At 33.2% G+C, this 17,967-nt stretch overlaps 1 protein-coding gene across 2 annotated transcripts; it reads left to right on the top strand.

The window, feature by feature from the left end:
* Positions 1–4,660: 4,660 nt before the first annotated feature.
* Positions 4,661–13,300, top strand: LOC18426860 (uncharacterized). Of its 2 annotated transcripts, XM_006833438.4 has the most exons (6): positions 4,661–5,487; positions 6,778–9,535; positions 10,995–11,055; positions 11,146–11,369; positions 12,043–12,181; positions 12,961–13,300. In XM_006833438.4, exons 1-5 carry the CDS (start codon positions 5,373–5,375, stop codon positions 12,098–12,100), a joined length of 3,216 nt encoding a protein of 1,071 aa, XP_006833501.1. In that variant the 5' UTR covers positions 4,661–5,372; the 3' UTR covers positions 12,101–12,181; positions 12,961–13,300. The 2 variants fall into 2 exon arrangements, with proteins under 2 accessions (XP_006833501.1, XP_020518381.1); XM_020662722.2 differs by lacking the exons at positions 12,043–12,181; positions 12,961–13,300 and adding an exon at positions 11,640–11,999 and having other exon boundaries at positions 4,684–5,487.
* Positions 13,301–17,967: the final 4,667 nt, after the last annotated feature.

Below are 17,967 nucleotides of genomic sequence, written 5' to 3'. Positions count from 1 at the left end.
CTACCTTGTGTTCTCTTCTCGAGATACACTCTACCTACCCTTGTATGTTTACATTTTGGAAAAAGTTTTCGTAAGGATGCAACTAGAGCGATGGATGCACCTCAAAAATCATCGGAAAAAGGTAGTTTTAATTCTGAAAAACCCTTGATCATCTCGACATCATCGAGATGTATGACTATAATAAATAAAAAGTTTTTAGATCTCAGAAATAATACATTTTATAACATATTATTTTCATCGTTTATTTTCAAGATTTCCATATGTTTATAGATCTACTTGATTTTATTGTAAAAATATATATGGTCTATTGTTTGCTATGTATTTAAGTAGGTAAGATATTTTTTTAAGTATTTAATGTAAAAATTTATATGTATTTTTTTGGTATGTACTAAGTAGGTGTGATGTATGTTAAAACATTGAATGAAGAAATTCATAAGGTGTATTTACCATGAACTTATTATTTTATGTTTTATAAAGAGCATGGATCCCTATGTAGACTTATCTATTCTATATTTTTTGTTTATTAAAATACAAGAAAGAAGATATCATGGTTAGGTCAAAAGATCCATTTTGGGAGTATTGTGAAGAAAGAGGACATAAATTGTATTGCAATTTCTATTTTCAAAATTTCAAAATTTCTAACATTTTAATTTATCCGATTTTTGGACTCCGATTTTTAGAGCCTAGTCCGATATATTGGCGATACCTTTGCATGAAGTATTTTTGTCGATCCGTATTTTATAACCAAATTTTTCATCCAACTTTTTAAAATAAAAACGATTTACTCTCGATTTTAAGCTAAGCCGATTTATTGAAAGTCCCCGACTTGCTAACTATGGTCTAGAGAGAAAGAAAGAAGACGCCTTTTGAGAGGTATGTCAAACCCACATTTTTTTAGAAGAAAGAATTATTTTCCACTCTCTTGACCCATTCATAAGGGAATTTTCAATGAGATAATTCTATTTAGAAATGTATATCACTGTTAGTTTAGATAATATTTCTCTTACCAATTTTATCCCCAAATTGAAATCTATATGTAATAGGATTATGTGTCATTTTTATCTACTATTAAGAAACTCAATAATTGCGTAGATTTCCCCTCTTTATATTAACCATTAAGGATATAAAAAATAGGAAAAATGTCATCGTATACCTTATTTTTTGTTTTCATATATCAATAGACCCAAAGATTTAAAATATATCTCGTAACTCTCTGACTAATTTTACTCACTTTTAACTATTTTTTTAGCCCTAACAAATATAAAAAAGATATGTTCTTTCTAAACCCTTCCTCTCTTTATGTGATATATTCCCTCCAAATATTCCTATCTAATATTCACTCTCTTTGTTTCTCTAACGGGGGAGAGAGTAAGTGAGAGACACAGGGGAGAGAGAGTGGAAAAATAGGTAGAGAGAGAATTTAAGGGAAAATCACGTGAAGAGAGAGAAATGATGGTGTTTAGAAATAATGTCTTTTTTATATTTGTTTGGGACAAAATCATAGGTTTCAAGGGGATAAAGTTAGCTTATGAGGTTAAAAGATATAAAACTTAGAATTTTTAAGACCTAATATATGTTTTAAAAAATTGTCTCTATTGAGATATAAAACTTAAAAATGAATATTATGGAGATATTTTCCCTAAAAAATACTATAGAGATCCTTACACCCACAAAGACTCGACTCCAAATCTAAGATAACGAAAAAAGCACCCAACCCTTAAATGTAGAAACTGGCCTCAAATCATTAGGCGGGCAATTGTGGTTCAGTCGGTCCAACTTAAGTAATTCTTGAGGGGAGATTGTTGTATTAATAAAAAAAAAAAAAAAAAAAAAAAAAAAAAAGAAAAAGAAAAAAGGGTCTCCTTTATATGAGGTTGAAACTTTAAACAATCAAAATAAAGTGCACCTTCATCTTTTCTTATAAAATAAAATTTTGGCCTAAAAAATTATTCGGATGGTTTGAGAATCTATTAATTATAAAATTTTAAACCAAAAAAAGGTACAAATCAACTAGATCCATAAATACAACATCTTGGAAATAGATTATTGAGATGATGTATTGCAATATGCACTATTTTATGATTTGATTTTTTTTTTTTATTTCCATTCATCTCAAGGTTATTAATTAAAGGTCTTTCCAACATCAAATCAGCCTTTCCTAATAGAATTTGAGGTGCACCTTAATTATGGAGTTGAATGTTGCAATCTCATATAAACTTTGTCCTTAAGGGCCTGTTTGGGTATATTGAATATTGTTGAAATCTACCATTTGGATTGGTTAATGACTAGAATACTTAAAATCAAGAAAATCAAAATCATGGAAATAAGATCTACTTTTTTATGATTTCATTTCCACACTAAAACCTGTTTTTTTGCATTTCCAAGGCTCATGGATTTTACTCATAGGCTCCCTCGACCCGAAACATAGAGAGCATTTGGTAGATATGAAAATTTTAGAAAGAGAAAGTACCTAATCTTTTTAAAGAGAGAAACTATCTCAAAATTTTTCAAAGAGAAAAACTATCTAAAATTTTAACTTTTTGTGAGAGAAAATACATTAATTTAGAGAGAGAAAGTATGTTAAAATTTTAGAGAGAGAAAGTTCCAAATTTTTTAGAGAGATGAACTATCTCAAAATTTTAGATAGAGAAACTATATCAAATTTTAACTTTTAGAGAGAGAAAGTATGTTACAATTTTAGAGAGAGAAACTGCTAAATTTTTTTGGAGAGATAAACTATTTCAAAATTTTAGAGAGAGAAACTATCTCGAATTTTAAATTTTAGAGAGAAACTATTTTAGAGAGAGAAAGTCACATGCAAATTTTTAGAGAGAGAAACTATTTCAAAAATTTTAAAGGGAGAAGAAATATCATATTTTAATTTTTAGAGAGATAAACTATATCAAATTTTAGAGAGAGTACCTAAAAAGTTTTAGAGATAGAAACTATCTCAAATTTTGTTAGAGAGAGAAACTATATCAAGTCTTAAGTTTTAGAGAGATAAATTATTCTTAAAATTGTAAAGAGAGAAAGTATTTTTAAAAGTTTAGAGAGAAACATTTCTAAATTTTAGAAAGATAAACTACCAAAAAAATTAGAGAGAGAAACTATACGTATTTTGAGTTTTAGAGAGAAACTATCTTGAATTTGAATTTTAGAGAGAGAAAATATATTAAAATTATATATATAGATATTATATCAAATTTTAGAGAGAAAAAGTACCTAAAAAAATTTAGAGATAGAAACTATCTCAAAATTTTTGGAGAGAGAAACTATTGTAAAATTTATGTTTTAGAGAGAGAAAGTATCTTAAAATTTTAGAGAGAAACTATTTACATGAAACATTTAGAGAGAGAAAATACTTTAAAAAAATTTAGAGAGAGAATCTATATCAAATTTTAAGTTTTAGAGAGATAAAGTATCTCAAATTTTAAACTTTAGAGAGAGAAAGTATCTCAAAGTTTAAACTTTAGAGAGAGAAAGTATATTAAATTTTAGAGAGACTATACTATTTCAAAATTTTAGAGAGAGAAACTATCTCAAACTTGAAGTTTCAGACAGCTAAAGCATTTTAAAATTTAAGAGAATAACTACATCAAATTTTAGAGAGAGAGTTCATAAAAATTTTTAAAGAAAGAAACTATCACAAAAATTTTAGAAAGAAATTATGTCAAATTTTAGTTTTTAGAAAGAGAAAGTATCTTAAAATTTGAGAGAAAGACTATATCATAGTTTAGAGAGAAAAACTACTTAAAATTGTTTAGAGAGAGAAACTATATCAAAATTAATGAAGAGGGAAACCATCTCAAACTTTAGGTTTTACGGAGAGTACATTAAAATTTTTGAAAGAGAAACTATATTAAAATTTAAAGAGAGTAAAGCACTTAAAATTTTTTTAAAGAGAAATTATCTCAAATTTTTTAGATAGACAACTTCAAATTTAAAATTTTGGATAGAAAGTATATTAAATTTTAGAAAGAGAAACCATATCAAATTTTAAATAGAGAAATTAAGTCAAAAATTTTATAGATATACCATCTCAAATTTTAAGTTTTAGAGAGAAAAAGTACATAAAAATTTTAGAGAAAAAAGTTTTATCAAGTTTGTTATCAAACAATGGACATGAAAGTGATTGGAATGAATCCATGAATTTTATATAGTTTATTGAAACAAGAGATTTGAAGAATCCATAATAAAAACCCTTGATATGGAAGTGATTGCAAAGAATCTATGAATTTTATATAGTTTATCCAAACAAGAGATTTGATGAATCCATAATAAAAATCATAGATATTGAAAATTTATAGATTCAATCCTAGATATTTAAAATTTATAGATTTTTTAAAATTTGAAATATTTAAGATTTTTAATTTCTTTCTATCCAAAGAGGCCAAAGAAAAAAAAAATAAAAATAAAAAACAAAAAAAAAGAAAAAAAAAGAAGAAAAAAAAAAGAAAAGGAAAAAGCCAAAGTGATTCGAGATTTCCCACGAACCAGAACACCTCCCACCAATTCCAGTTCGAACAAAGCAATCATTGCGTCTTGTTATTTACTAACAAGATCAGGGGTATTTTCCGGTATAAAGGCACAAACCAGCTAAGTCTTGGTCAAAGTGGTAAAAGTTAAAGGCGTTAGGAAAAGAGGGGCGTCTTCTTTCTCCGAGTCTGACACTCCCGTCTTTTTTAAATAAAGATTTAATTTAATACAAAAAATAAATGCTTCTCGATATGTGAAGTGCGTTCCGAGTCGGACACAATAAAAGCGAGTTCTTGCTCGTTTCTTCCACACTGCCTTCTTGTTTTTTTTAAGAATAAGGAAGCGTCTGCACTGTTCTCTTTCTTTTAACTACAAAACAACAAAGAAAAAAGCGTCAGTTTTTTTAGCACTAAAATGGTGGAATTGTTGCGTGCTCATCTGTCCAAAAAATGCTGAGTATCATTGAGTTTCTTTGAGTCTGCGCCGTGTAGAATTTGGTTGTGTTTTCAGAGATTTGTTGAAGCTTAATGCAGTAATTTGATGCGATTTCAGCTCCCGCAAGTCTGTGTAGCTCTGGTGTTCTTGTTGAAGGTTTTGTGTTATGGAGTACACGGCTGAAACTTTCAAAGGTCGTTCTTCTGACATGTGTTTGATAATCAGCTCTAGAGTGTAATTAGGGTTTTGGTAATATCATTTGCAGAGGAGCGGTTCTGTGTTGTAGGAGCTCTTTCGTCTCAGTCTTGTTTTCTGTGTTGGAAAGGGCGCATATAAAATGGCGGATTCCTTCTCAAAAGAATGAGATTAAACAGATTGATGAAGTTGTGTTTCTAAGGCATTTTTTTTTTTTTTTGGTGAATGATGTGAAAAAGTGGTGGATTCTTTGATTTGAGGAAGAGATGGCGGAAGGAACCAAGGTGAGACTGGTTCGGTGTCCAAAATGCGAAAAGCTTCTTCCTGAGATTGCTGAGTATCCTGTTTATCGATGCGGCGGTTGTGGAGCTATCCTTCAAGGTAATTTTTGTTATTCTTTCCAAATTCTTGGTTCCCTTTCCTATGCGTTAATCTCTGGTTGTTTCATTTACCTTAATGCTAATGAGTTTTAGGTGAAGAAAACTCTGTCTTTCTATGGATTCTCTCTGTAATTCTAATTTTAAATATGAGGTTAAGAGGGGCGGCCTCTGGTTTTATAAGGTTTGTCTGTGTCAGTGAGTAAAGAGAAAATGATGCATGTGTTTTTGTCCGTTCCTTTTGTCTGTCTTCTGCGATCGTGATGTAATTAGAGATCCGGTTTTACTCGTATTCAGAGTTAAATAAAATTGTATTTTCCTGTTTAGGAACTCTGAACTTTTTGTTCTTTTGATTGCTTGTCTATCAGCTTAATCAGAGGACTTTAGGTTAATATAATTACAGAAAATGTGTGCTCTATTCGTTCCTTCTATTCAAAAGCTTTTGTTTGTTTGTAATTTATTTGTCAGTGTGTGCGCATGTGTGTAAGCTCTTCATGAATTCGAATCAATGAATTGTAATTTTTTTTTCATGTAAATGGATAATAAATTCTGAAATTCTGGTTGTGTTCTTCTATCTCTATATTTTCATTTACGTTTTTTTTCTTTTTTGGAACCTAAATGTTTTTTTTTTTTTTTTTTTCCGGGGTGTGAGACAAGGTCAGGGGAGAGGACCCCTACCTTTTGGTAGGAATCGAGCATGGCGTTGCTAAACGTCGAAGGGCTAACCAATTAAGCCCGAACTCTTTTCCTTATTTTCATTTTTTGTTCCTATTAAAATATTTTCTGGTTGGGTAATTCTGTCTCTTCAGGTTTTACCTCTCACTTTCCTGCTTCTTTGAATTTTAAAATTTATTTCTTCGTTTTATGACCTTTAGTTAAAAGCAAAGTTCTGGTTTATATAATATCTTTATCAGGTCCTTTGCTTTAGCAATTCTCTTTCCTTTTCTTTGTTTTCTTTCTCCTTTTTTTTTTCTCCTTACTGAAATTACTTATTTGAACAGGTTTTCATATATATGCATATGCAACCTATTATTACTGGCCGTTTCAGGTGCTCTGCTTTTTTCAATGTTCAAAATTGCTAGTACACTGGTCAGCAAAGCACCAAAATACCACTTTACTTTTTGCCTCTGTCATTTTTGTTTCTTTAGATTTGTCTGTTTCCTTTTATCCTTTCTCAGGTGTCCAAACATAAAGAATTAGAAGCATCTTACTCTCATTTACCTTTTATATTTACCCTTTTTCTCTTTTGAAGGTTCCCAGGTTCCTCAACAGACTAATTCTTGTTTTGTAACAGCCAAGAACCAAGTCTACGTGACTGGAAATCATTCATCAGAAGAAGTCCGAGAAATTCCCGTTGGATGCGGTGAGAATCAAAAGGATTTTGAAGAGAATGGAGCAGTTCCTTTGGGTAGGAGCAATTCATTTGCCTCTGATAGGGGGGATAAGAAGAATAGCTTAAACATGGGCTTCCCTAATGAAAGATTTAATGGACATTCAAGTGATGAGTTTCGTGAAGAAGGGAGAGATGTCTCAGATGATTTTGATGGTAGAGCAAAATCTAACGGAAAAGTTATCAATAGAAGTAATGGTGCAGTAACTGTTAGAAATCAGATTAATCAACAGGTGAACACTGGAGAGAAAATGCTGGGATCTGAAAAAGAGAAATCTGATAAATCAGGTCCCAGTAGTTATGTTCGATGTGAAACTCCTTTTGGAAATGGACCTAGCTCTATTGCTTGTTCCGAAAATCCTGCTCCTAATGCATCTAACCAAGTGCTTTCCCCAAATACGCTTTTGGAACACATCCCTAGACAAGGGTACAATAATTCTGGGCCAATGAAGGTTCAGGTTCAAGAGTCTCATGGTCCGGATGATTGTGAAATGGCATCTGGGTTTTATGATTATGGTGCTGACATGGAACACAGAAATGCGGTTTGCTCGAAAGCAACAATGGGGAATTGGGAAACAGAGGGTCTGAATTCGAATATTAACAATTTAAACATACGTGGTACTGAGAATGGCTGCTACCCTAATAAAGGGGGAGATAAATCTCATGTGTCTCAGGATTTTCAACATACTCGAAACTGGAGAGCTCATGAGAGGGTTGAAAAGTTAGGATATCAAAGAAATGATGATGGGTTTTCCAGGTATCCAAGAAATATGCATGAAAATGTGCATCAACATTGGTTGTATCCAGATGAGGGCCCATCATATTCTCGAGGCAATGCTTCAGGTTATGCTGACCCGATCCTACATGGCCTCAATAGTGTTGAATGCCTAGAAAGAGACCGGCTGCAACTTCTACGGAAACTAGATGAATTAAGGGATCAACTTAGTGGATCTTGTGATGTACCAGATAGACCTAGGGATCCTCAGGATCCTTACGACTATGATGGTCCTGGTGCCTGGTTTCGAGAAGAGCCACCTCCTTCGAGATCAAATTGGGCCACTCGAAATCATCTTCGGCAAAATATTCGGACTCATAGTCCATCGCACAATAAGAGAGAATCTGAATTGAACATGAGCCATCCTGTGCCTTTAATGGATAAGCATGACATGGAGCTGCCACATCAATATCCAAGAAAGTATTCCCAAAATGAGATTCCTAGATATAGGGAACCATTTGACACTCACATGCCAGGAAGAACCATTCCTCAATCCATAAAGTTCTCACAAAGGCCATTTCCACGACAGGGTTTTAGCAATGGTAGACGTCACCAGGATGAGTTTTTATCTGGAGAAATGGATCTTGAGCCTCTCGTTTCTTATCCATATCCATCTCTTCACAACAACTCTATGTGTTCATGTTATCATTGTTATAACAGAAACAACCAGAGGGCACACATTCCATCTTCTGTTGCACACCAGCATAGAATAAGTGGTGCTCCAAATGGTCACATTTACAACTACCACTTTGGCCCTTCTACTCACATGGCTCCACACAATTATGTTGGCACTAGAGTTCCATTTCATTTATATAATTTGCAGCGTCGAGAGAGAAGACCTACTGATCTTGAACCAGAGCTGTTTCGTGGGGGACAGAAGTGGAATGCACGAAGAGTTATCTTGAGGAAGGATGGGGTGGCACGGAAATGTCGTCCAATAGCCAGTGGTGCACCCTTTATAACTTGTTCTTATTGCTATCAGTTACTACAGTTACCGAGAAAAGCTTTTCCCTTGACAAAGGATCCTCGGAAGCTGCGATGTGGTGCTTGCTCATCTGTGCTTTCATTCTCAGTTCAGAATAACAATCATATGGTTTTCTTGTCGAGTGCCCAAGATAATACTGGTGGGTCAAGCAAAGAAGGGTTATCTTTCCTTGATCCAGTGAATTTATCAGAAGCTCGAAACTTAACTTCAAACATTTCACATGAAGTAGACTATGATATATCCACATATAACATCCAGTCTGGAGATACTGATCCTGTTTCTTCTTCGTTTCCTATTGATATTCATTGTGTGATGGGAAAGGAAGATGTTGCGGGTCACCTTCCCAAGCAGATAGATAGACTAAAGGACAGACTAAACTGCACCAGTGAACAATCTAACAAGAAGCAAGATCTTCCTTCTTTTTCTGGTTCTTCTCAAGATGGGGAACGGTCTTCCTTGAAAGAAACGATCCTGGGTTCACCCCTGCACAAGCATTTAGAACATTCCTCTCCAGGAGAAACAGTAACCACATTTAACAAAAGAAATGGTAGTAAACGAGCCAACATGAAAACAGTGGTCCCTTCTTCAAATGGTACATCAAGACAGAATTCCATGAAAGAAGAATTATCTGCTGCCATGACGGACTCTCCCCCTCATAATGATTTAGGGTGTGAAACTTCACCAGAATCAGTGGAGGAGATGTGCAAGGAATATGATTTATCAAGCAAGACAACCAAGGGTAGTGACTCATTCCTTGCAGGACTCATAAAGAGGAGCTTCCGAGATTTAACTAGGTCGGAGAACAGTAAACCAAATGTTATGGTTAATGGAAAGCCTATACCTAATCGATTAGTAAGGAAAGCTGAGAAGCAAGCTGGACCCATCCATCCTGGAGATTATTGGTAAGCTGAAGATACGTGGTTTGTAAATGTCACATAAATTCTTTGTAGCCATCATGCAAGTTCAATGAAGTTTTGTAAATTTGTTTCCTTATTTCTGTATAATCCAAATTATGTCCCAAGAAGTGTTTATCTAATTATAGAACCTACACCTGATAGATGATCATGAATTTAAAAAAATCTATGCTTTCTTAATTTGAATCTATAGTTGATCTCTCATGTAATGATTTGTTTATTACTTATATTTCTTATTGCGGCAATTAAATTTCACAAGAGAATTTTGGACTTGTTCTTGATGGAAATGCCAGGTGCTCCCACCTTGTGTAATTCATATCTTTCTGTCAGTTACCTTTCCTAATCTTTATGATTGTGAACTTAAGTGGGTCACTTTAAATGGGGGCTTTGTTGATGCGGCCTTCTAAACTCTTTTAGGGTTTTCATTTTGTTGTACTCCTCTCTAATCGTAGTTAGAGAGGAAAGACCCAATATAGACCTTGTGGATGCCTGGAGTCCCTTTTCTTGTACACCCTCTTTTCTTTATTTATGTGCATATCGTGATCTTTTAATGCTGTGTGCTTGTTTGAATATGTGCTCTTGTATTTATGCCAGTTGATGCTTTTGTAAGGTTGCACTTCTGCAACTTTTTATTCTTATGTTTTATTTTGCTTGCTACATAAACTCTATTGAAACATAAATTCTGCTAATGAATTTATTTATATGCAATTTGTAGATCATACAAGGGAATTTTGGGATCCAAGTGAATCAAGTCTATTCGGGGTACATGCTTTGGCAAATTATTGTAGTTAAGAATTTAAAAATAAACTGGACAAACTCAAATTGTGAACTCGATCTCATTGTCATTATGTTGAATTCCATGACCACAAACACAATTTGGCTCATATAGCTGAGTTAGCCTTTCAGAAAATTGCGTCAACTCTGGTAACTTGACACAACTGGAAAACGATTCACTGAAAACATTCTGTGAACACACACTAATGAAAGCTAAAATTTGAGTTAAGATCAAGAAGTATCCTAAATTATACTCAAATGGAAGGTCCAAATGGGACTGTTGCTGAACTTTACCATTGGAGAAATAGCAAACCTTTAAACTAAAACAGATCTTGTGATTGAACTTCTGTCCAGGCAAGAATATGCAACTCTTGGGGTGGGAAATATTTAGCAATCAAGAATGAGTCATGAAAGCTTTTGGGGTAGCAGTTTTGCAAAAAAACTCACAGAGGCTTTCAATGGGGTTGCCAGGCTAAATGTGATCCATTTACAGTCACAAATTGTTGAGAGTTGTGCATCATATAAGCTGCTTAAAATTCACAGGATTGAATATTTTATAAGTTTCTTTATCATCTTTTATATATTCATATCTCTCTTTTTCAGTTACTCTTATGTAATCACTATCCGTTTCTGATGTTATTTCACTTTATTTCTTTTCTACCCTTTCAACCAGGTATGACTACCGAGCGGGGTTCTGGGGTGTCATGGGCTGGCCTTGCCTTGGAATAATTCCTGTAAGATGGGAGCCAAGTTGTCCTAGATGTGCTCTTCTATTAGAAGTTATTAGTAATGGTATTCACTATATTTGCTAATCTATCCTGCAGCCATGTATTGAAGAGTTCAATTTTCCAATGTCAAAGTCATGTTCTGGTGGAAATACTGGCATCTTCGTAAATGGAAGAGAACTTCATCAGAAGGATTTGGAATTACTTTCTGGAAGAGGTCTCCCAACTACACTTGGTAAAGCATACATTATAGAAATAAGCGGAAGTGTCATTGATGAAGCCTCTAGAGAAGAGCTTGATGGCCTCGGCAAATTGGCACCAACGTAAGCAGTTAACACTTTTTCAGCACTGCTTGAAAAATTTGCTTTTTGTGTTGAGCAGAATATGCTGATAATAAGATTGCCCCCCCCCCCCCCTCCCCCCCAAAAAAAAAAGTTCTGGTAATGCTGCATAGCTATTCCATGAAATAGTTTGCTATTCTCATCCTATATGTTCTTAATAGTATGAGGAAAACCATCCGTCTCTCATTCCCAAAAACTTTCAAACTTCCACATGATATGAGGCTGACTATGCACCTGATGCCATGTGACCAGACTGCTATCACGATGATGCATGTTGCGTTAGATCATTAACTACTCCAACACGAAGATTTTGAAGATTCCATCATACTCTTGGACTTGAGTCTAATTGAATTCGAGTTGCTTGCTGTGCAAACTTGGGGTTCCTAAACTTAAATACATACTCTTACTGCGGTGTTCTCTTGTTTTGGGAACTGAATTGCATGGGGGGATAAAATATAATTTGTATAGATTGTTACGTATTTATTCTGTGAAGTTTGTTCAAATAATGAGAAATGTTGTTTTTTTTTTGTGAAATTTAGGAAAAGAATATTTTATTTATGTTAGTGATGGAATCTAAAATCAGATCAATGGATTACTCATTATTTCAGGTCATTCCATGTGAATTCTCTTTGAAATATTGTTTTTTTTTTTCTAGAGTTGAGAAAGTAAAACATGGATTCGGTATGAGGGTTCCAAAGGCTCTCAAGGAATGATCTTTTTGTCCAACAAAAGAACATTTTAGACGTTATTGTCTTCAACCTCTGAGCTGTGTTGTTGGCCTAGGCATTGATGATGTAAGTATGCTGGAAATTTGCCATTTTCCTTTTTACTTCAATTTTGCAATTTAAGCCATCATGTAATTTTTTTTTCTTTTCTTTTCTTTTTTCTTTTTTCTTTTTTTTTTCCTTTGTTGTGTCATGATTCCTTTTTGAGGAAAGGAAATTATATGCTTTAGGAGTGATATCTATAGGACACACACAGACGCACTCACACACATATATATAATTATCCAAAGGAAAAAGTTTATATAAGGTTGCGACCTTAAAATGTAGAATTCCAGATGCACTTCAAAAATCTATCGGAAAAGCTACTTTTAATGTTGAAAAAAACCTCTAATTGATCATCTTGACATCGAGATGTATAAATATATATATAAAAAAAGATTTTGAGTCCCAAAGATAGTGCATCTTGCAACACATTATCTAGACCGTCCATCTTCAAGATTGTCATATGTATATAGATCTACTTGATTTTAACTATTTTTAGAGTTTAACATTTTATAATTAGATGTGAAAATAGATTTTTAGATAATCCTAAGAATTTTTTACAACAAAATTACATGTTATGATAAAATTTGGAGGTGCGCCTTAATTGGATTGTTTAAGGTTGCAACTTTATAAAAACCACACCCTTATCTAAATGGAGACTTACTTTTATTGACTATTCCTTTGATTTATATTTAGTTCAAGATTAAAATTCATCCTTAATACCCGTCTTTATTAGTAATCTATCAATTTATTTTCTATTAGTGTGTCTTTCTTTTCTAACAAATTATTCACGTTGGGTATCACAGGTATGGTGGTGATAAATATCTGATACAATGAACTGGATATTAACTGTACCTGCCATTGCTCCTCAAACTGTTACATATGCTGGGGATATGTATCTTTCCATTCAAATCCATTTTTGCTCACTGTTTTTCCGTTATTGGTTTGTTGTTGGTTGGTTGAAAAATCAGGGTGTTGCATAATCTCAATTTAATTTTTCTGGTTTTGAATGTGTTTTTTTTGGTCTCTGATTGGTTAGTATGTATCTAATTGTTTCTAACCATTCTATCCAAAAGCGCATCAAGATACATGTGATTATGAGCTGAAAGTAGTAAATAATAGATAAGTTGGTTATATTTTGATAAATTTCACATTAAAACATAAGTACTGAAAGTGCTTAGTGCTTCCCACTCGGAAGCTTATGGAGCACGTGTTAGTGGACGCATTTCTGTTATGACACATGGGTTAGGTTTAATATGGACTGTTGAAACCAGACTTTGATTTGCATGGATTTTTTTCATGGTCCAAACTTCAACGGACATTCGGTGTTGGCCATTTAGATTTTCGTTTTGTCTGATTGATACTAAAAGTATGAACTATCTGTACAGTTCTTGTCATCTTAAAAAACTCCTTAACTAAGCTGATTAATTCTGGAGAAATATTGTGGGCATTGTGGTTTGAGTGATTCATAAATTGGGGGAAGTGATTACATATTGACTCGGAAATTTATTCAGATTTGGATCAGGAGGAAAACTTAAAGGATCTGTTTTTTCCCCTGATCAGTAAGCAGAGTATGATCAGGATCAATTACATTATTTTACTACCATCGCCCGAGCCAAGAACCCGGTTCCTAAATTTGTGTTTTGAGGAACCAAAGCGTTCTAAACTTATAATGCCATAATCTTATGTTTTACGTTAGGGAACTTGTGTTATCTCTGTATTCGAAGATCTGGAGCAGATGAGCCAGGATTAGACTTGGTTGACCAAACCTCAAATTCGAGCACACAGACTTCGGCGGTTTACTCATACTCATTTTATTTTGCTGAATCTCAAGGGGGCGTGCAATTGCCGGTTTATGACTACCAAGCTATGGATCTGTAAATCAATTAAGAAATACACAGTTAGACTTGGTTTATGGATCTGTAAATCAATTAAGAAATACCTAGTCAAAGATAATTACACAATGGTTTATGGAATTGCCGGCTAAGCCGGTTCTGCAAAAATAGATTTACTCTGTTGAATTTCTTGAAAATTATAGAAAAGTAAAGTTCCTTTCTGGACCTTGTTGGACCAGCCTGTCTGAGCATTGGCATATTTTTCCTCCTCGAGGACCTAGTCTTCTATTTTATTTATTTCTTTTGTCTAATCAAAACCAAAAAATAATATAAATCGATCCAAAATTTCAAACTTGTGATTGAGTAATCAAACCATGAAATAGTTTAAACAAAACCATTACTCCTTACTTTTTCTTTATCTCTTGGAGGTCAAGGGAATCATACTTTCATGTAGAAAATTCTAAAAACACGCACAAAGAAAATGGAGAGCAGGGGGTTGGATCATGTATGGGCACCACATTTTCTTTGTTTTTTTCTTTTCTTTTTGGCCGTTGAATGGGGATGGGCCCCTCTCTGTGGTAGTTATGGAATGTTGGGCACCATTCTATTATCAAGAAGTGTGGGTCAAACTTGGAGAGCATAGCTGCACCGGTTGTATGTCTGCGGCTTGTTTGACTTTTCAGGGGCACACCCCAACTATTAGGCTTAAATCCTTACACCAGAGCACTACATATGCATGAAGATGCTAGTTGCTTCAATTAATGTATAAATTTTTTTTTTTAAATTAAAGAGTAATCCTAGGTTTTCTCATTTTACACATAAATCTCCTTTTCTATCATTCCCCCGCCTCCCCTACCCCAAAGCAACTCCAACCAATGTTAGAAATCCGGCCGGCTAGTAAATATTTGCCAGATCCATGTTTCAATTTGTTAAAAAGAGCAAAGATCGTGGGCCGAAAAGCTGCAACTCAGAGAACATGTATTTGATCTAAAAAAGCATATTTTTTATCAATTTATAGGTATTTTTTTATCAAATTGAGTCGTCGATTGCGATCATCAAGGATTCATCTCTCAAATAAAATCAGTCTGTTTATTTATGATTGAATAAATTTTTTTATATGAATTTTTTTGTTGCATGATGCCATGAAATTGCATAGATATGAAATTTTTGCCATTTTATCAATTAAATCTAAAATACTGAATATTGTTTTATGAGATTTGGTGTGTTTTAAAGATGATCGAAGCTTTTACAATGCATGTGTTGAATTTGATTATTCAAACATTAAGGGGTTGTTTCTCGTTCGAAATGTTGCTCGGTTTTAGGGGTTTTTGAGAAAACGATTTTTCTAAAAAATAATAAAATTTGTTTTTTGATAAAATTTGTTTTTTGATAAAATATTTTTTTTAATAAAATTATGTTTTTTGATGAATATGGGAAGTATTTTTCTATTTTTTTTAATAAAATTATATTTTGATAAAATTATTTTTTTAATAAAACTATGTTTTTCGATGAATATGGGAAGTGTTTTTCTATTTTTCTTAATAAAATTATTTTTTGATAAAATTATTTGTGTTACTGTTCTTATATGGAAATGCAGAAAATAGCACTATCCTATCCTGATTAAATGGCCTCAAAGTATACTACTCCAGTTTTCATTGCTGTAAAATAAATATTCATTTTCCTATTGCTTTCTTAACTAATCATTCTATTTTCGAGCAAAAAAGATTTGAAACCCTCTCAAATTTTAAGCTTTGGGTTTGATGCTTGATAAAAGTGGTTATTGATCCACCTTGGTCATTTATAAAAAAATGTTTTCTTAAGATAAATGTAGATAATAAGATAATAAGATAATATACATTAAATCTATGTTTGTTTTGGGGGAAGGATTTTTGGCCCCTTTTTTTTAAAAACAATTTTGAACAGGTTAGTCCTGTTATCCGCCAGGTTAGTCTGGTTCTGATTTTAACCACTCCAAACCCCATGTATGGTTAATTGTTCCGATTCGATTTTATGAACACTGACTCCCACATATTTCAAGGACCGACCCGGATGCAATAAATTATCCTAGAAAACTTGGTGTGACACTTGAAAAATCTATAGTACTAGTTGTCGGCCGCTTCAAGTACCTAACCACCCTTTACCAACTCTTTTGCCCCGATCTGGTCCGGTACTTTTTAAATATGGACCACATTTTTTCTTCATTCGTGCCTGTCTGGTACTTGGAACTACTAAATTAGCTTTTGCCAAAAAAAAAATTGCAAGCTGGGCTTGTACTTGTAGTACCCGAATGGATTTTTTATTATGCTAATTTATAGATAAATCTTGTATTATTTTTTATTTTTAAAATAGTCTCGTGTGCTTCATATTTAACAATCAAGTCTCATTTTATGGAATATAAAGTCTTTATTAATTTTATCTCTTTTTTCTATTTATCGGATTAAGTTCAAATTTAGAATGTCTAAACTTATCACCATAATATAATATACTTATAAGAATATTTAAAAAATAAAATTACCAAGCAATCCCTAAATAGTATAGATATAGTTTGGTGATTTATTTATTTTAAATTAATTTTTACTAATTTAATAGATGTATAATAGTAAAAAGTATGGACATACCAAATTTAAGCTTAATTTGATGTATAGAAAAAAGAAAAAGATAAAATTAAAATATACTTTATGCTCTAAAAAGATTTTCGTTTCGTCACTGGCACTCGTGCCAGTCTTGTACTTCAAGTACAGCACCAGCTTCGAAAAATAAAAAGAAAAAAAAAGATATAGAGGACTTAGTCTAGTACTTCAAATATTATACCAAGTATTTGGAAGAAAGTCTTCCATGCAGCCCAACACTAAGTAGTGAACCCGTGGTTATTTTGGACAAACATAAAAAAACGAAAAGGGAACCCAACGTAAAATTATGAGAAATTCGACTCTTTAAATTATGAAAAATAAGGATTCATAGTTAATTTCCCTTAAACTAGCATTACAGATATATACTCACCCTTTGTTCAAGTAATGTTGGTGTACTTGAGGAAAAACTATCAGTACACAATTCTATCCATTTCTACGGCGTTGCCCAAACCCAATATTATTTTGGAGCAGTTTTAGGATCACAAGCTTTCACAATATTGATGGTGGATTTCTATGAAAAAAGAAAAGAGATTGTATATTAAGAGACCATTTATTTTTGTACAAAGAGGTCACAATCATTTTTAGCCATTAACTGTCAAATCCAATAGATAAAAATTTGTCATAACATTCAAAAATCCAAAAAATTGATTTTCAGCCATAAATCATGTACTCATGGATGAACAGTCAAAATTTATGATTGGAGTAGGATTCACCATCAAAGTAATAGATGATTCTAGGGCATCCATCATGCTTTAGAGAAGAACCGCTCCATACCAAATCAGTTCTATGTGCTTCATCTATTTTTTGGATTGTCATTTATTCTATCTAAACGAACATGTACTATGATTGAACGATTGCAAAGGAACTTCCTATGAGCAGGTGTGGCTGAGAAAAAGGGAGTGCATCTTATTAAATGGAAAACTTTATGCTTACCTCAACATGAACGGGGACTAGGAGTTCGGGATATATTGGATTTCAATATTGACTTGTGGATTTCTGGGCAGACCACGGTTATAAAAAATTCAATATAGGACTCTTATGGTATGATTATGCATCAGGACCTTGAGGTTGCTATGCCAAACATATCTGTTTGTATTGGAGGGGTTCCTCAGTCTAGGTCTTACCCATGCCTACATCAGGATCTTTGATTTGGAGCGTTTCCTCATTCTTGGTCTTACCCGTGCCAATCCGGATCTTTGACTCAAATATGGCAAGAGGTTGGGAACTTTACCATTCCATTACAGCCACATACATATTTTCTTGTATGGATGCATTCTGCGAGTGGATTGTTTTCGACTAAAGAGGTTTTGGAGCTTATTCGGGACAAGAGTACATCTCAGCCGATTTT

This window comes from Amborella trichopoda, chromosome 1, assembly GCF_054954075.1.
Source record: "Amborella trichopoda isolate Santa Cruz 75 chromosome 1, AtrichopodaSantaCruz75HAP2 v2.0, whole genome shotgun sequence".
NCBI classification, from domain to species: domain Eukaryota; kingdom Viridiplantae; phylum Streptophyta; class Magnoliopsida; order Amborellales; family Amborellaceae; genus Amborella; species Amborella trichopoda.
The sequence above is the reverse complement of the archived record's forward strand: the minus strand, read 5'-3'. Positions and strand labels throughout refer to the sequence as shown.

What these genes read in the sequence shown, in the direction of transcription:
- LOC18426860 (XM_006833438.4), top strand. Translation starts at nt 5,373, where the DNA reads ATGGCGGAAGGAACCAAGGTGAGACTGGTTCGGTGTCCAAAATGCGAA. An exon ending in TTGTGGAGCTATCCTTCAAG is followed by an intron (nt 5,488 to 6,777) that starts GTAATTTTTGTT and finishes GTTTTGTAACAG; the next exon opens with CCAAGAACCAAGTCTACGTG. An exon ending in CTTGCCTTGGAATAATTCCT is followed by an intron (nt 11,056 to 11,145) that starts GTAAGATGGGAG and finishes TCTATCCTGCAG; the next exon opens with CCATGTATTGAAGAGTTCAA.